General features: G+C 39.0%; 1 protein-coding gene across 3 annotated transcripts in view; it reads left to right on the top strand.

The window, feature by feature from the left end:
* Nucleotides 1-1,096: 1,096 nt before the first annotated feature.
* The window catches only part of LOC18422962 (Methyltransferase family protein), a 34,014-nt gene continuing 14,893 nt past the window's right edge, over nt 1,097-20,217 (top strand). For 2 of the 3 annotated variants that reach the window (XM_020671141.2, XM_006827455.4), the window contains exons 1-4: nt 1,097-1,502; nt 1,776-1,885; nt 14,020-14,228; nt 14,354-14,445. In XM_020671141.2, the coding sequence (XP_020526800.1) occupies nt 1,275-1,502; nt 1,776-1,885; nt 14,020-14,228; nt 14,354-14,445 (639 nt within the window). In that variant the 5' untranslated portion in view covers nt 1,097-1,274. Of the gene's footprint in view, nt 1,503-1,775; nt 1,886-14,019; nt 14,229-14,353; nt 14,446-18,868; nt 18,972-20,217 lie in introns of those variants that run through there. The other variant, XM_088872709.1, reaches the window with a different exon arrangement.

Below are 20,217 nucleotides of genomic sequence, written 5' to 3'. Positions count from 1 at the left end.
GAGATAGTTACAAGGGTGCAGCAAGCCAGGGAGGTTTTTAATTTGGGTTTGCAAAGGCTACCTTGAGAGAGAGAGAGATATGGCTAGGGATAGGTTGTGTACGGGTGTGTTAGGGTCTTTATGGGGAGAGAAAAAGAGGTGAAAAACGATTTTCACTCGAGATTAGAACAATGGGATTGATGGCGACGCATAGGGTCTCACATTACTATTTGTAGCAAGGTCCCATAGAATCACTACTCTCTCCCTCTCTATATATATATATACTAAAAGTTTTAAAAATAATTTTAAAAATCTGAAAATATTAAATTTTCAAAAATTGAGAAATGGAAATATAAATTTCAAATCTTAAAAATCTTAAAAGGGAATTCAATCATTTTTTAAAATATGGAGATAATATTGCAATAAAGGATAAAAAGTAGGTAGAGTGGTGAGGGAAAATTTTAAGTGATATTGTTAAACATAACAAAATATATATATATATATATATAAACTAGTAGCCCATTAGTTTATATGAACATATAAGCTCATTAACTTATAAAAACATATGAGCTCAATATTTTTGGACTTCGAAAATGCTAAATTTGTTTGAAAATAAAATTAACAGCTTTTGAAATTTCAAAAATTGCATTGAAGGTCCAACTTTTGTTTGCTTTTAGCTTGGACCCTGCATATCCAATATAAAGGTAAATGGTCACATTGTATACATTCCCTTTCTAGGGGCTCAAGTGGGGTTAATTATAATAAGATAGTACGTAATAACAGATAAAAATCAGTTTGTGTAGAGCCTGGGCTCTAAACAATCAAATTAGAGCCTACCTTCAAATAGTATCGAGAAATGTGGTTTCAATATTGAAAATCATTTTTGATAGCTTTAAAATATATTTTTATATTTATTTATAAATTTTAAAGTTTAAAAAATAAGGTACATCGAGAGCTCTATAAAAACTTGAAAATCTTTAAAATTGACAGTAAAAAAATATGTTGTAAAATACACTATTTTCAAAACTTGAAATCTATTTGTTTCTTATATCCAAACATCTTGATAACACCAATTATAGGATATTGGGGCACCAAAACAACATCTTCTAGTGAAATTTTTGAGGTAGACTTGATAATTTAGACCCACGGCTCTATATAAACTTTTTTCGATGTGATAAAATTTTATAATTATAAATAAAAATAATTTATCAGGCCAATCTGAAAAATATTTTTCACCAGAATCCCGTGATAAATTTTGGAGGCGCGCGTAGAGTAGAGAAGTTGCTGAGGAGAAAATGGAGAGGAGAGAAAAAGTTGGGGAAGAGATTGAGGTGGTTGGAGCTCGATATTATTCAAAAGACTTTGAATGGGAAAATCTTCGACATGAAGTTGAGAACAGTCCTTCACTTCGTCACCATTGTCAACCCCACATTGTCATTTCTTCTTCTTCTTCATCAAGCGGTGAAGATGCAGAGGCCTGGAAAAGCTTCCACAATCGTCACAGTAGGGGAAGGTTTTTCAAGGTTCCCATTAATTGAAAACTTGTTCCATTTTGCATAGTTTGGGTTCCTATTTTCCTTTTTCCGAGTTCTTGTTTGAATGATTTGGTTCAGAGAGAGAAAGGGGGCTGTGGTTATTTTCACTAGAGCATTTGCGCAATTAGGGCTTTTTCTGTACCCTTGGAGCTTGGGAGGAAGGGGTATTGCTGCCAAAATTTTTTGTGTTGGGTAATATGGTTAAAATGAATTGGTTTTGTATTATTTTTCATGCTGCTGCTTCTTTTTCTTCTTCTTCAGGAAAGGAGATATTTGTTGAAAGAATTTCCGGAATTACTTGATGCCCATGGCTGGTATACCATTTTGGAAGTGGGATGTGGAAATGGAAGCTCTGTGCTTCCTATATTGCGGTAACCGAACTCCCCATCTTTATTTTTACTCAAAGAGTGATAGTATTATTTATGCATATAATATCATATGGTGGTTATAGTTGTTCTTAAGTTTTTTTTCCCCCTCATCTTGGTTTTATTGAGTAGCAATTTTTGCATTCTTATCATCTTTGGCCCAATGTTTTAGGACTCGCCTCTGCCCAGAACTCAGCCTTCATTGTGATTATCAACTTTTGATTTTTTTTTTCTTTTAGCCAATGTTTTAGGACTCTCCACGGTCCTAGGCTGAGGCAAGTTATTTGGGTGACTCATCTGTCTCCAATGTGAGTCCCATGTGGACTTGAGAAAATTGAAAAACATTTGGGCAAAATCCTAAAAAAATAAAAAGTTGTATTTTTTGGAATTTTTGAATTAAAATGTCCAATTTCTATTTAACATAGAGAATTGAGCAAAGAAATGCTACACAATGCCTCCAAAATAGATGCTGTGAAATGCATGCTCATAGAGTATACGACGTGTCCGAAATGCAATTTCATTTCAATATATCAGTCAAATACAGAAAAATACAAATAGGTAATAGGAGCATCAATGATGTTTAGGGTATTCCTTGGTCCTGCTATCAATGTTGGGGCTCTGCCAAAAATCTTTGAGAATGAGGGAGCAGTCCATGTCCCAGCTGTGCCCCTTGCAAGGTGGGATTGTTAGTCAAATTGGTCCCTAAGCCATAGTCACCAAGATTCGTTTGACCTTCTTTCTCCCCCCAACCTTGGCCATGGCTCCTCCCTTATTTGTGTCGCTATGCTCCTCAGTACCCTGGCTGGATAGCTGGCAATGTCGTTGGCTGCTACGCTGGCTCAGTCATTGGCTCATCAGATGGGCTACGATATTAGTAGTTATGCAGCTTTCTCTTGTACTGTAGCCGACCACCGCAGTCCTCCTCCTCAGGGACTTCCCGCTGCTAGTGGCCCCCTCCACCTGTCTCTCTTGCATGTCGTCTTGCATGCCCTCCTAGTTGGTCCCTTCCGCTACCATATCATCATGTTCATTTGCAACCTCTTATTCTAGGGCCCTCTTCAGTATTTGTTCATCCCACTCCACCAGTCATTCCTCTGCAAGGTCCTCTCGGAATATGTAGTCGAAATTGATCTGGTTATACTTAGTGGCCTCCCTCCTTAGCTGTCTCTTCCTCAAGTTAAGATTATAGTGGACATACACTAGATTGTGCAGCCTCTCTGTCTTCAACCTATTCCTCCTTGGAGTATGAATCCATTGGAATATACTCCAATTTCTCACACACCCTGTGGTGTAGCAAGTTTGTCTTAAGACCTTGATTGCAATCTTTGTAATTGCGTTCGAAGTCCATATAACTCCTACCATGGACAACAAGTATGACTGAAGATTAATCAGTTGATTAAAAGCTAGAACTGCAACCTGATGGAGATCAGAGCACAAGTAGCCACGAGTATCTTCTTTGGGAGCGACAGATTCCTCTTAATTTTCGTTCATATTTGGATGATGAAAACCCTAAGAGGTCTTCCAAGTTGAACAAGGAGAGCAATAAATAGTTTGGGTGTTTCTTAGTTTTTTTTAGTCTATTTCAGATGTTTTTATTTATTTATTTCATTGTTGCACTAGTTAGGGACTTTTTAGATATTTTAATTAAAGTTATGGAGTTTAGTTTTAAGTTATACTTAAGTTAAGATCTTTTGGTCAAAAGTTAATTGTATGGACAAATATTGTCCAAAACAATAATTTTTCAATATAAATAAAAACATGGATGGGCTGGAGAGTCATTCATGTATTCCTCTTTAAGAAAAGAAAGACTTTGTCTTGTAAAAAATCCCAAGGTTTGAACCCTAGGTGGGAGAAAGCTTTAGGGTTTCTCCGAAATTGTGTGCTTCGTGCTGATTTTCTCTGTTTCTTCAAGTTCTTCCTACATCAAATTGGTATTAGAGCTAATTTTTCAATATAAATAAAAACATGGATGGGCTGGAGAGTCATTCATGTATTCTTTTTTAAGAAAAGAAAAACTTTGTCTTGTAAAAACTCCAAGGTTTGAACCCTAGGTGGGAGAAAGCTTTAGGGTTTCTCCGAAATTGTGTCCTTCGTGCTGATTTTCTCTGTTTCTTCAAGTTCTTCTTACATCAAATTGGTATTAGAGCCCCCAATCAATATGAAAGTACTGTAACACTGTACAAAGTTACTGTAGTACTTCACAGAATTACTGTAGCACTTTACGGAATTACTGTAGCACCATTTTTTATTGTGACATAGGCGTCATTCCATCCCATTCGACTGTCGCTCATTTGGTGATGGCCTCTAACGGCTACTCTCTCATAGCGAGCCTCGCCCCTATCTGCGATTCAACTACTTCACTGGTCAAACCCTGCAAACCACTCGAAGGCAATAAGCAACCAAAAACTAGGGCCATTCCCTTCCCTTGCAACGAAAAGGGAAGGATGAGTCGTCTTTCTCGACGGCTACACCCTTTCTTCTAACCATTTTCGCCGTTAGGCAACGGAAATCCCCTGCTTAGAGACACCCTACGATAACATCCTTCAATATGGAGCAAATGAGGCACACCGAAGGCTGCTATCCCAATAGGCCAGCGGGCGGAGCGAGGAGAGGGCCAGACAATCATACCACCGCGGTCGAAAAAGTGTGTTATCTTCGCCCTTCAGATAACACGCACCCTAGGCCATCCTCGACCTTCTTCGTTTTCGATAAAAAACTTATCTGGATCTCCGAAAGCTTTTTCCTTCCCCCGCCGCATCTCCCTCCCTTCATCGAGCCTTTCCTTTAGTGGCTGGGGGAAGCGTTCCCTTATCTGAACCTGGCGGGCATTCTTTCGCTATGGGGTGGGTTTGGTTTGAACATAGCATAGAATAAAGCAGGCCTCGGGGAAGCAGCAAGGATGACAAAAAGAGGGCACTTCCCTGTGTAGCACTGAATAAAAGGAGGACCAAGGAGCAAAGCCCCAAGCGAGAAGAGTTATGGCATCAAATCGCTCAGGGCTTTGCTCCTTGCTCGTGTAGCTTTACGACTGAATTCGTTGCTTGCCATCCTATTTGGGCTCGTTGTGCTAACGACAGGGGTACGGCTCCATTAAGGGTTTTGCTTTCAAGTTTGGTTTATTGGTTCTGCGTGGTTTGTTTGGCTACAGGGATTGTCACCTTTAGGAACAACAACTACCTAGCTCAAGAGTAGCTGTTTCGAACGCTCTGACTTGGGCGATTCTCCTTCATCACCCTTTGTTTTTCTCCGACAGACTTGAGATTAACGCTTTCTAGGAACCCTACTTAACAATGACTACCGCTGCAAGCTTCTTTCCTTCGCATTCAATTCCCCCATCCACTTTCTTCGGAGCGCAGGAGCTTGTTTCTGAAGAAAATCCATGTTTGTTGGTTCGTTCGTTCCTTGACTGTTGAGGGAGGTGATGATGACACTACTCGACTCTCAGTTGATGTTTGATTCGTATCACCTGGGAAATGGGAGGATTTTTCTCCATATCTATCATACGATGTGGAGGAAGAAGCTTTTCTTGATCAGGAGAAGCCAATCCACAACCACCTATTTCTGCTTGCCCGCCCAATAGATTCCAAGAGACAGGTGCTTGTGTGCCTAGTTCGGCCCGCTCCACCAATTGATTTATGAATTCAAAATTTGTAGGGCATTCGAGCAGAGTGACAAGGACAACCTCGGCTGCCTACTCGCGACATAAAATCTCATGATCGGGGCTCCAGGCGGCTTCTTTCACGGTCTTTTAGTTGGTTGGGGACCATCCTGGACAGACTCTCAAATCCCCGGCCCGATTGGGAATCAGAGGATCCGTAGTATCTGCCTACCTCATCGAGGGATCTCGGCTTCCGTATCTTGCCCCACCGATTCTCAGAAGTTCACGTAAATTGCTTATGTTGTACTTATCGCAGCTAGCAGCGACACGCAAAGCAGTTCGACGCATTAACAATGATCGACAAGACACAGGAGAGAAATCTATTGAGCCCCATCGAACATAGAAACGCTTAGCGAATTCGAAAGCTCCAGACCTCAAAATTAAGGATTTTTAAGTGCTAATAGAAACCCCTAAATCCGAAAGGATCTTAGTGTATTCATGGGGGACCCGAGAGTCGTCAATAACAACATTGTCGCCGAGTATTGCATAACGTTGGAAACGACGCCTAGGATATACTTGCTCTGCTGCTTTTAGTAGCCCAAACCAAAGCAAGACAGGTCTTCTCTAATGGTGAATATCTTGACTCGTAGTCGGTCAATTTTTTGCTCAAATAGTATATGGCCTGTTTTCTTTTGCCTGTGTCGTCAATTTGACCGAGCACACATCCCATGGACGTCTCTGTGGTGGATAAGTAGAGCAGTAAGGGTCTTCTCGGAACTAGAGGATTCGTCAAATCTTTTTTTCTTTCGATCAAAAGCGCGTTGGCAATCCTCATTCCACTGCTTAGGGGAGTCCTTTTTACCGCTTCCCTCGTATCGCAGAAACACGTGGGACCAAACAGTTCCACCGAAAATGCATGCTTCGCTGTATTAAGAGGCAGAAAGCCGCAAACGTGCCTTGCCTGGCTAGCAAGGAGCAAAGCCAGTGGTAGCAAGGTCAAACTATTGGCTGAGAGTGGATGGTTTGCTTTTAGAAAAAGCTATTGTTGAAGAAACGAAGAAAACTACACCAAGCAACCAAGCAACGGAAGAGCGCGGTAGCGCGAAAGCCATCAGTAGTGCTTGGTCTTGGGCTCGCTCGACGGATCTCGACGCGGGTCCTTCCTTTTGCTTTAAGCGCTTGCCCTTGGCATAGTCAAGACCTCCCTTAGATACTTGAAGTCAAATTCCTAGCCGTGAGCGCCGTGCCCAAGTCCTGAACGTTCTGACGTCTGAGCGGAAGCCTGAGCCCAGGGTTGAAGCCAGCGAGCGAAGTGCGTAAGTACTGAGCGAGCCAAGCCATCTAATCTATTTCGAAAGACTAAAAAATGCTCCTCTCGGGTCTGCTTAAGTCCCATTAAAGCATGGTGAGCCAGACGTACATCAACGCATATTAGCAGCGCTCAATATGATATGCAGTTTGATCACGGGGCAGGAAGAGTTGATAACTAAAGGTCTGATATTGATATGAAGAGTTGGTTGCTTTATTTATGTCTTGTGCGTGGTTCTACACGACGTACGCTCGTCAACTATAAAGCGGGGCAGTTATATTGGGGGTTTAAGGTTTGCTGATTTTGGCTAAGGTTTTTCCAAAACAACGTAGATCTGGCTGATTTTTGCAGTTTTTTGTTGATTATTTGCCTAGGGTTTGTGATTTCGGTGAACCCATAGAAGCGAGGAGGGGCTGTATAAGGGGGATTTTCTTATTCAAGATGGATTTCTCATCAAAGGCAACCATCTTTGTATTCCTGCAGGTTCCCTTAGAGAAACACTAATAGCAGACCTTCATGGGGGGGGAGGGGTCTTGGTGGACATTTTGGTTGAGACAAAACCATAGTATTGGTAGAGTCTAAGTACTACTGGCCAAAATTGAAGAGAGACGTTGTGCAGTTTGTTAAGAGGTGTCGTGCGTGTCAACTGGCTAAGGGGCAACGACAGAATATCGAGCTTTTCCACTTCCTATTCCTAATGCACTTTGGGAGGATGTTAGCATGGATTTTGTTCTGGGACTTCTATGGACTCAAAGAGGTATGAATTCTATATTTGTGTGGTGGATAGACTCTCAAAGATGGCTCATTTTATACCTTGCAAGAAGACTTTGGATGCCACACATGTTGCTAACTTGTACTTCAAAGAGGTTGTGAGGTTGCATGATGTTGCACAGACGATAACTTCACATTGGGATACTAAGTTTCTCATTCATTTTTGGGGAACTTTGTGGAAGAAATTGGGCACTCAGTTACAATTTAGAAGTGCTTATCATCCATAGACAGATGGCCAGATTGAAGTGGTAAATCGTACTCTTGGCAATCTTTTGAGAAGTATTGTGAGGGAAAAGAAGAAACGGTGGGACCTAGCATTGCCTCAAGTCGAGTTTTCTTATAATAATGTTTGCAATAGATCTACTAGTAAGAGCCCTTTCAAGGTGGTATATGGGAAAAACCCTACTCATCTGCTTGACTTGGTTCCTATCCAGGCCAATGGGGAGGGTCATGCTACTGTAGAGGACTTGGTTGAACAAATGAAAGAAGTGCTTCAACAAGTGTGTGCCAGTCTAGAAGTTAATACAGCCAAATACAAGGAAGTAGCGGACAAGCATCGCCGTTTCAAGGAGTTTAATGTGGGAAATTGTGTAACGATGTATCTCAAGAAGGAATGGCATCCAGTGGGAAAATACACCAAGCTGAATGATCGCAAGGCTAGACCATTCAAGATTTTGAAGAAGATGGGCAACAATGCTTACAAGGTCGCTTTTCCTTCACACATGGAGACTTTAGACATCTTTAACATTGCTAATATGTTAGAGTATCGTGGTTTGGAGGTGCATGAAGATGAAGATGTGAACGCGAGGGTGAGTTCTCCTCAACTTGGGGAGAATGATGGAGATTAGAGCACAAGTAGCCACGAGTATCTTGTTTGGGAGCGAAGAATTCTTCCTAATTTTCGCTCATATTTGGAGGATGAAACCCTAGGAGGGCTTCCAAGAAGAACAAGAAATAGTTTGGGTGTTTTTAGTATTTTTAGGCTATTCAGATATTTTTATTTATTTATTTCATTGCTGGACCAGTTAAGGACTTTTTAGATATTTTAATTAAAGTTAGGGAGTTTAGTTTTAAGTTATACTTAAGTTTGGACATTTTGGTCAAAAGTTAATTGTATGGACAAATATTGTCCAAAACAATAATTTTTCAATATAAATTAGGGCATGGATGGGCTGGAGACTCAGTCATGTATTCCCATTTAAGAAAAGAAAGACTTTGTCTTGTAAAAGAAGCCTAAGGTTTGAGCCCTAGGTGGGAGAAAGCCTTAGGGTTTCTCCAAAATTGTGTGCTTCTTGCTGATTTTCTCTGTTTCTTGAAGTTCTGCCTACATCACAACCACACATATTAGTCATGTTTGGAAATACTAAGTCATAAAGTTTGTTAGCTAACTTGGCTCTGATTCCTCGTATCTCTTCGGCCATGTTCCTTCCAAAATCACCTCGTTCATCCATGTAGATGGATAGCTAAAAAACGCAAATTTTGACATAGTTAATCATACTATTTCAAAGTAAACAGAAATACTGTTTGACTACTAAAATATATTGATAAAATCACCTCTTCATTAGGCTCTAGTCTCTCAATGAAGTACCTCACTCCTTTCATGGTCTCTGACTCGGTTGAAATAATATTCTAGGTTAAGGAAGGAGCCTAAATACAATGTTGATATAAACATAAATATGTCAACAAAAATAAGAAATTAACATTAAAACATAAATGGAACGTTAAATTCATAATTACTTGCCGCATGGATATGGCGATGTAGCTAGTTAGCCCATTTTGCATCGATAATCTCCTAGATTCTTTTTGCATTTGCAGTTTTCCCTGATGGCATGTTTCGACTGGTTCGATTCATAAAGGAATCCCATGGATGGCTTAAAATCGGTCAATACCTACACAAATGGTGTCTTTGCCCAAACAACCTCCTTGCATTTAACCCAAAATCTTCGATTGCCAGTAATGTCGTGAACTTCCCTCCCAACCGGACTCATCGCGAGATCTGAGGTGAGCCACTCTTTTGATGCGACCATTGGCCTCAATCCTGAATTCGCGATTGATGCTCCAGGATATACTCTATAGTCAAATATGAAATAGGAAGTGACAAATCTCATGATAGCAGGCCTGATGAGCTCTCCATCATAATGCTTAATCTAAGGATGTGTGAGTGGTTGTATATAAATTTGGAGATATTTTTCGCCTTCTTAATTCGACTAGTCACCTCCTTCAACTTCCAGACAACCTTCAACGTGAGATCTATACATTGGCAATGTATTCGGTCTAAACTAAGTGCTGTCTTTTCTCCAAAAGCAGTCTCCCTGCCTTCACATAAGTTTTGTGGTTATCTTTGATCAATTTGACTACTTTTTCTTCCCCAGTAACATTAAGCTTCTTAAAGAAGAGCCTTCCTGTGCTCTTCTTATGTGTTAGATCTACACTTGAGTGAAGAATTGTTCCGTTAGGGCAATAGATTAGGATATTCACTATGTGCTTCCCTTGCTTATCCTGCCAATGATTTGACATAATTGTGACCTAGTTGTACCCCATGACTGCTTAAAATCCTAAGGAATAAATCTACTTCCACTACCTTATCATCTAGGTTCTTCCTTATAGGCCAAGCTGAAGTTGGGCCCTTGACTCTCGGCCTGACTTCAGTTATAGCAGTAATCATATGTTGGTAATATTTAGAATTAGCTCGTGAAATGGGGTGGCAATTTCATAAGACCACCTAGCAACTAACCTCTCATCCTATCCTTGAAGCTCTCCTCCTATGAGAGTGTAAGAATCATTTGGTGATATTGGAGCCTATGGACCTCAAGTCTAGAGGTCTGGGGTCAGGTTCGAGTCGGGGTTGGTTATGTTGGGGTTGTGGTCTTTCAAGTTCGAGTCAGGGTTGGTTATGTTGGGATTGTGGTCTTTCAAGGCCTTGACACCAAGATTGCCCATGGTTCCCAATTGTAGTTGAGTGAGTGAGAACTTGTAACTTGCCGGATCTGTGCAACAAGAGATATGGAGGTGGTGTTGATAGTCACAAAATTTGGATCATGAGGAGATTTAGTGGCTATAAACCTTGACGGTTGTTCCTAGTCAGTGTCGGTGTGAGAACACCTCATTATCGTTTCAACCAGGGTATGAGCAATTTCTTTTCTTATATGAGAATGTTTGTCTATGGATTTGAGCTCTTTCTATAATCGATTACTTATGAGTACAAATGCAACACTGTGTTAGGAGGATTAGCTCTAAGAGGGCATGAGCCAAATCCCTAACCACAAACCTCACAACATGTACATGAATAATCGCAAGTGGGAAGCCGCTTTTTCTCACTTGATACGTTGAGACATGCACATGTGCTTGAGAGAGTATCCTGCATCCACGAGAGTGCATGCCCTTAGGGTCCACCTGCAATCCACTATATTTTCGAGACTCGGCCATCTATCGAATAGACTTTGATAAGCCAAGCATGGGCCGTTGCTACAGATTGTGGCCCATGGGTCTCGTTGGGTAAGTTCCGAGAGAATGACGTGCGGTCTCCCTCATCTACTCTTCATATCTACTATTAAATTTATTGGGTTTATCCTTAGTCAAGTATTTCAGTTTCCCCTTGCACGAAGGGATACTTTAACAGATTGAGCCCATACAAAATAATTGGACTTATTTAATTTTACCGAGGTGATTTGTATTCCCACAGTTTTAGGAAGATTAAGGATTCTGTTTTTAATTTCCTTATCCATGAGTATATAAAATAAAAGGAAAATAGGACACCAGGATCATCAAATTTCAGTTACTCACACAAGCCTTGTACAATATTAGAAACCACTTAAAGAGGAGAGTGATACTTATCATTTAAATCTTATCATGTTCTCACACTTGAACAAATTAGGGCAACACCACATTAAACAGATCTGAGCATCACCATGCTGCCATTATTAAAACTAGGTCATGACCTCTTTGTAGATCTTGTTCTCGAAAGAGGAAAAACACAGACAACATAGACTGGCAAAAACTTGAAGCTAGGTCATGATCTTTCTGTAGATTTCGATCTCCAAAGAGAATTCACACACAAAACAGCATCTCCATACTACCAGTAGATCAAATTGTCATAGAGTACCCTATGACAAAATCAGCATCAACAAGGTTAGGGTTTCCTGCTCTTCTTCTTGTTCTTTTCTTTTTTCTTTTTCTTTTTTTTGGAGAAAAGGAAAGGGATGGAAGTAAAGGGGAAGATGAAAGGAAAGGGGAAGATGAAAGGAAAGAGGAAGACCAAAATGAAAGGGGAAGATGTAAGGAAAGCGAAAGACGAAAGGAAAGAGGAAGATGAAAGGCAAGGGGATGATGAAAGAAAAGTTCAGATCTGCTTTGATAACATGTCAGGATTTCTAGAGAGAGAAGAGAAAATAAAAAAAGAAGAGAGAGGAGAGAGATATATGGGAGAGGTGAGAGAGAGAGGAGAGAGATATATGAGAGAGGTGAGAGAGAGAGGAGAGTGAGAGACATGAGAGACGCGTGAGAGAGAAGAGAGTGGATGTGAGGTTCAAACAAACCCCACACATCTCTTAACTTACATATTATTTTAAAGAAAGTCTTATTGGACAAAACTGCCAATGCAAATATGTTGTGGACAAAATTGCCCATACAAATGGACTTAGGACACTTAGATCCTAGGACTTAGATAACAAAGTATTCTTATCATACTTGAACATATTTTAATAATATATACAAGTTTGTGGGGCATGGGTGGTCCATTAGATACAATCATGACCCCTCTCTCATTCTCTCCTTCCCTTTTTTCACTCAACCTGACTGTCTCTTCCTATCTCTAAAACTTTCTCAATTTTTAGACTCAATCTCCTTCACTTTTCTTTCACTTAGTTTCTTGGTTTCTGTATTTTTAATTGAGACAACCAAATCCAACAATGTTTTGCTAGTATTCCATTTTATGATGTGTAGCAAGTAATAGTCAATTATACTTTTATTGGTTGATTCCGTTGACAGTTTCAAAGTTCATATGCTCACTTAATGCATAAAAGAAGATCAAACCTCAAAATGGATGTAATCACTGATTAATAACCAAGAAAAAGAAGTTCGAAGAATTTGTGTCCATATGTGTATTGATGCATGTCCAATATGGGTAAAGCACCTAAACAGAAGAATCCATGTGACATAGCCAGCAGTAGTAGGAGCTGCATGTGGCAAACACCTCCAATACTGCTACTGGCCTAGAGAATTAGGAGTTGGTATTGCAAATCGTCCCATTGAATTGCCATATTGTCAAAGGTGTTGAGTCCCAACTGATTGAATGGCCAAAATATCTTGTAGCATCCTCAGAGCCAAGCTTTTGGTGTGCCCCACTGCTGCCACAGCATGCTCACTGGAAGTGGCAGAGCAGTAAGCTGGGAGGAAGAGAGGTAGAATCATCACATTTTCTCATCATATTGTCATGCTCGTGCTGCCATGGTGCAAATTGGGGGAAACCCCCCCTGGTAGAATCTCTTTCATCCACATATGATACAGACTTTTCTTGTTTTATGGGAGATTTAGGTGAATTTGAACCCACAGATATTTGGGTTATCTTTGGGCATCCATCAAAGCTCGAAGACAATCTCTCGACTTCTAGAGCCGAAAACAATGTCCACAATGCAACACCGAACTTTGATGGATGCCCAAAGACTAGCCCGTAAACATCCCTGGTGGGCCTTGAAGGTCCAACCTGACATTTGCCCATTTGGATTCCCTCATGAGGCCCATCTGGCCTGGCCAGTCCTGAATTAAGGAATGCTATCTTAATGGGCTGGGATTGCGCCATAGTATTTATGCCTGAGACCCTTATTTTCGGACTTTTTAATTTAATAAGGTGCATATGGACCATTAAAAAAAAAATAAAAAATAGGGTGCATATGGGCTTGGCTAGGTCTGGGGACCTTCATAGGGCCCGTTGGACTGGGTCTGAATTTAAGGTCTTTTAGCTTGATGGGCCATGCCTGAATTTAAGGTCTTTTAGCTTAACAGCTTAGGTCTGCGTCTGCCTAGACCCAATGTAGGTCTAGCCCGCGTGCATTCCTAGTCCCACATTCACGAACTAATCAGCCCAACAGAGTCACTGCGATTGTCATGTACCACCACCTGAGCACGCTATAGCTGACTTCAAGGAAACAGGTTCAGTGAAGATTCCTTGTTAGAATCGCCGAATGGGGACTCTGAAGTGGAATCACGACCTGGGCAGAGAGATTCCTGTAACTATAGGTCAAATCCATCATTCTCCACTGAAACAGAGGACTGGTTCAACTCAATTGTCTGTTGTTGGGTACAGATGGTTGAAATTGCATGTTGTGTACTGTTTGTGTATTGCATGTAGGATGGTGTACTTTCCCCATTGGCTACATAGTACGTGGATTTTATATGCGTGATCTTCTGCAGCCCCCTTATCCTTACTTGTTATTTGCCTTTCTGACTCATCTGTTATTTGTGCAGTGCAAAAGATACGATTGTTGTCTATGCTTGTGACTGTAGCATGGTAGCACTAGAAAGGGCAAAGGAGGCTGTTGATGCTGCAGAAATTTCACAGAAACTTCGATTTCATCCATTTTATTGTGACTTCTCTATTGATGGGTTTCCAAGTTGGATATTCTGCAATGCATGTCGAGAAAAGTTTCATGTGGAAGCGCAAAATAATCTTTCAGGTTTTCAGCCATCGTTTCTGATTTTATTGGACCTTTATGATTTTATTGGCCCCTAATGCATCTACCTTCAGTAAATTTTTTAGGGAAAGGCTTGACCATATTTATGTGTGGTTTCTTTGTCCTAGATGTGGTAGCTAACGAGGAAGCAAATGCAATGCGGATAGCTGGCACGAGAGATGTGCAATGTTGCATTGGTGGGGTGGACTTTGTTACACTGGTAAAGTATTTATTAATGCTACAATGAGCATTAATATACTTTTAGCGTTAGTCCCAACGAGTTCTATGCCTTGATAAACATGTGACAAGGCCTAGTGGAATATGCACCTCGTCAAATGTGGAATGCAGTTTTTATTTTTTTATTTTTTTAAATTAAATCAACTTACCTTTTGGAATTATCTATTTCACAACCTCATATCTACTTGACATATTTCTCTTTTACTTACTACTTCTTCAATGGAACTTTGTTAAGTATCAAAAAAAAAAAAAAAAAATTCTAATATTTAAAACCCAATGAAATGTTTGATTCATCACGATCCTTCAATCTTTCTTAAAACCTTTGAGTTTCCTTGTAAAACTTGTAGAGAGCCATGCACCTTCCCCTATTATGTTTATAATTAGATTTCTATGTTGCTTAAATCATCAGATATCCTTGTTCTCTTTAATAAAGTTATAGGTCAGAAGAAAAGAAAGGAAAATAAATTATTGCTTTCTTAATGCTATTGAAATTTGTCTTAATTTTCTCTTTAACTTCTTTATCCTGTGTTTCTGAGACATGGATACAGATTTCGGTATCTTTGTCCTATTTCACATCTATGGTGTTCACGTCTTTTCTGACATGTTGTGGGAAATCTGACTGTTGAATTGAATTCTTTTAAACGTAATCAATTTAATCTCAACTATGATGTGAACCCTGTTTATGATACAACAACCTTAATCATTCTTTAGATTATGTTCCTCTTTGTGCTTTAAAGAGTGATCATATTAATGCTGGACATAATATCCATCCAATTGGTACTGTTTGCATGTCATTTATGATACTTTTTATGTCAAACTAATGACTTCAGGTTAATTGACATATTATATCTGAAAGTAGGCAATGTATTTGCCACTTGAAAGGGGCTTCACTTCAAGGATTACTTCCATGTAACTTGTTTAGCTAAATATGATGACATCGTGATATGTCTACAATAGTATCAATTTCTCCTCAGATTGGCAATGTGGGATAGTGGGATCTGGCACAAATAGTTTCCAGCAAGATTTGATTTTTGATCTATGCCTCCAAATTTTTGTTTGATAATTACATCTGCAATTTCATTGCAACATTTTGTACATGCGGGTTCGAGGAAATCTCATGGATGCTGTAAGAGAAGCTCCTCATATAGTTGTTTCTTTGATCACTTGATAACATTGAGTTGCCTGCCACCACTAGCAAACTTGAAAGACTGAAAACATGAGTTGAGTCTTGTCACGATAAAATTTGCTTCATCAATCCCCCTAAGGGCCTTGGATTGCCAAAGAAATTACCTCTGAAATTAAACTTAATGGTGTCTTTTGGGTGAGGATCCGTGTAGTATTAGGCTCGGATGATAAAAAATCATTGCTGAAAACTGTCATTCAAATATTAACCAATCCAATGCTGTTAAACCTTGGAATTCCTGTCGAACAAGGGTTCGATAGATGATAACATTTCAGATCTTCTCACTAAATGCCCCAAGACTAGTTTGAACCTCCCTCAAAATCTTATTTCATTTATTCTAATTGCTCATAAATACAGCAGTGGAGCCCATAATCCAAAGAATATTAACTTTTTATGTAAAGGGAATGGTGATCTTCTTCATATGAGCATGGCTACTGGATATGCGATGACTTTAAGGAAAAAAAATTAATGGAAGAATCTCTACATGATTCTGAAGAAGGGGTGAGTAGAAGATGATTCCATAACTCCTTTGCTGTCACATGATGCACGTGTACAAAAAGAACAAAAGACTAATATATTTGATTCAAATGGTCACTTGTGAGTGCCATAGCATTCCAAAGAAAGCACCCATGGTGGAACACAGTACCCTAAGCAAGTTGGGATCCCACTTTTTGATCTGTACAAGGTGCCATAAAAGGACCTAATTAGAAAAAGATTTGACACCTGTGATGCTCAGCTAGTCAATATGGGTGCTGTACCCATCTGATACTTCAATAACTTATGTAAAATTGCGAAAAAAATGATGTTTTACCTGTACCGATAGCTGTATTTGTGCATTGTAAATTGACTATTTTCTTATGCTATACCAACTCATCAACTCCTCAAATGAGACATGAGACACACATTGACTCTAAGCTAATGCAACTACTGATTAGTGCTGCTCCCCAGACCTGGCAGATCACGTCTGGGTCTGAGGCATTTGGATCCCCAGACCTGGGAGATCATGTCTGGGTCTGGATCTAGCTTTGGATCCCCCTGGGTTGGAGTGGGTTTGAGTCAGGGTTAAATCCTGCTGTTTTCTTTGCGAGTTAAAATCATCTTAAGAATAGAGACTCACACACTACCATTGGGCCCCTCAAATGCTTTCATGTCACAACACACACACACACAGGCCAAAGTCAAACTCAAGAGAGAGAAACCTGTATCTTAACTTTCACTTCCAAATTGACCAATATATCGATGCATATTTCAATATCCTCCATATTCAAAGAGAAACCATTATCAATAACCTCTAGAATTGAGAATTGACCTGATCCGGATCCAAAACTTGGATTTCGGATCCGGTTTTGGATCTGAAATTCGGATCCGGATCCTAAAGTCAGATCCGAATGGAAATCTTGATCGAATCCGGGTACAGGTGGATCCGATCTGGATTCGACCCAATTTTTAAAAACAATATAATTTAAATTATGGATGTAAGTTATAATTTTTATATATAGTATGATATGACATATATAATAATTTAAGAACTTAGAAGACTTAATCCCCACCGTATATTAATTGAGGATGAACGGTGGGGTTTGATCCAATCCCTTCTCTCTCTCTAAACAAAAGACTTAGGTTTAGGGACTTAGGGTTTCTATAGTTAACAGTTTCCATCGCCAAGCAAGCCCAAGCTACTGGTTTGAGGTTTCCATCGCTAAGCCAAGCCCCGCACCTTGCTTCTCTCTCTAAACCAAACACACAAAGAGGGACTATTGACCAAGCTATTGTGTTTCCCCACCTTGCCAAGCCACCATCGGCTCTCTCTCTCTCTCTCTCTAAAAACACAGATAAAATGTTAGATGTGACGAAGCTACTGTGTTTCAAACTCGGTGGAACTCCACATATAAAATGTTAGATGTGGCCCTAGCATTAAAGGAGGCATGTCATCATTTTTCTCAAGATGAATTTTCGCCCAATTTGGGTACCATGTGATAGTGAATGGGAGACTGCAAAAGAAATATATGATTGTTAGAAACCTTTTTTTGATGTCGCATGTAGATTTTCAGGGTTTAAATATCCAACTGTTAATCTATATTTTGTTTCGGTATGTGGGATTCACGTGGCTTTGACGTAATGGAGCATGAGCTCTAAGGAACATATAAGTTTTATGGCAATTCAAGTGAAAGATAACTTTGATTAAGTGTTGGAAGATTCGTTCTTTGATTTTGGCTGTAGCAAGTTGTGGTTGATCGTCGATATAAATTGCAGGTTGTGCAATACTACTACTCAAAAATCTATGGAAATGATGTAGAGCACCAAGTAAGTATAGTTCGGGATGGGATTTATGATCTTTATAAGAACTATGAAAGTGATAAAGCATTAGTAGGTAGCTTTGGGAGTTCTTTGGATAGTGGAGTGAGCGAGAGAAATTGGACACTATTGGTAAGTTGACAGGGGACTTTGTAACTTTCATTAGTGAGAACTCAATCAATTTATCTAGAAAGTCTGAGTTAGACCTGTACTTAGAGAAACCTGTCTTCCCATTTGATGAAAACTTCAATATGCTAAAGTGGTGGCAACTCAATGCACCTAAGTTTCCCAACCTTTCCAAGATGCTCAAGATGTTTTGGTTATTCCTGTTTCTACAGTTGCATGGGAGTCCTTATTTTGCACAGTGGGGCGCGTTCTTGATGATTATCGTAGCTCATTGAAATCAAAGACAGTACAAGCATTGATGTGTGCACAAGATTGGCTTCATAATGATGTTGAAGTATAAAATGAGTTTCTTTCCATATTTAAATTGTTAGGTCATGTTATTTTTAATTGTAGTTGCTTTTACAAGTTAATTGTTACTGTTTTGTTTGCCTTTTAGATTTAGTTGGTGGGGGTGCATCATCTGGTAATTTTGCTGTTTCTACACTTTGCGATGATGATGAAGATTGTGATTGATCATTGGGCAGGAAAGTTGTGTTTCTTATTGTGTGGTTCAATCATCAATGAATCGTTTTATTTCAGCATTATATTTATTCAATGGTCATGGATACATCTCATTTTTCTTTTATTCTTTATTACATTGTTGCTTATTTATTGTTATGGATTTTACATGGAGAGAAAGATGCTGATTTTTTATCTTAAAGTTATCTCAATGATTGGTTGTGATCTGCTCTCAATAGTTCAATTGATCTTCTCTCAATAGTTCAAGTTATCTCAATGATTGCTTGTGATCTTCTCTCAATAGGTGTTCAACGTAAGTGATGCTAAGTGGAGGAATTGAAATTGAAAGTGGAAGTGCTTGAACCTTGATGGACCTTATTTTTAGTGGGGTTTCTTGTAATGAAATTGATATAACGATATGAGGTTTCTTTTGTTTGAGAGGATGAAATTTTATGAATGTTTATTTGGGTTTCTTTTGTTTGAAAGGATGAAATTTTATGGATGTTTATTTTTAATTTAGAGGTAAGGATATGGGTTTTTTTTATTTGAGAATGATGAAATTCTATGGATGTTTATTTTTAATTTGATGGATGTAAGGATATGGGGTTTCTTTTATTGGAGAATGATGTATGAATTCTATGGATGCTTATTTTTAATTAAAATAGATGTCAGAATATGGGGTTTCTTTTATTTGAGAATGATTTTATTTGACAATTGTGTATAAATGTTCATTTGAAATTCCATAGATGTTTATTTTTCTTTTGATGCAATGTTATAAGGTCTCAACTTTTTAAGATTTATATAAATAAGGGCTTCCTTTTTTTAAATCAAATCATATATTCATATGAGCATTTTTTTTGTTGATCATTTTTTTTACCATAAATAGATAATATTATTGTTTATTTCCCTTTAAAATCCCTGATTTTGATTGTCGTCGTTCTCCGAAAAATCAATATTACTTGCTCAAAACAAAGAAAAACTAAAATTGAAATTAACAAAGTTTAACACTAAAAATAAGAGGAATCCATATGTTGATTATGGTAGTCTTGCATGACCACCAAATGTTTTGCTGTTTACGTAAAATTACAAACTGGAACTCAAATGGAAATAAGTCCGGATCCGAATTCAGATTCGGATTTGGATCTTATATAAAATTTTGAATTCGTATCCCTATCCTGATCCGAATAGTATACTTCGGATCCAGATCGAGATCTAGATCTAGATCTGGGTGGATCCGGACCCGATTTAGAAAATTCTCACCCCTACATATAGAGATCCCAACTTGTTTGTTTTTGACTTTATTCACGGGGGATATTAGAGGTGAGAATTTTCGGGTCCTGATCCACCCAGATCCGGATCCTAAATATTCAGATCTGGATTCGAATCCAAAATTTTATATAAGATCCGAGTCGGGATCTGGATAAGGATTTATTTCCATTTGAATTCCATTTTTTTATTTTTCACGTCCTTTTTTAAACAGCAAAACATTTGGTGGTCACACAATAGTACCATAATCAACATATGGATGCCCTTTGTTCTCAATGTTAAACCTCGTTAATTTCAATTTCAGTGTTGCTTTTTCTGAGCTAGTAATATTGATTTTTCGGAGACTCGTGGCAATCAAAATCAAGGATTTTAGGGGGAAATAAATAA

This window comes from Amborella trichopoda, chromosome 7, assembly GCF_054954075.1.
Source record: "Amborella trichopoda isolate Santa Cruz 75 chromosome 7, AtrichopodaSantaCruz75HAP2 v2.0, whole genome shotgun sequence".
NCBI classification, from domain to species: Eukaryota; Viridiplantae; Streptophyta; class Magnoliopsida; order Amborellales; family Amborellaceae; genus Amborella; species Amborella trichopoda.
Note: the sequence above shows the minus strand (reverse complement) of the source record. Positions and strands in the feature narration are given on the sequence as shown.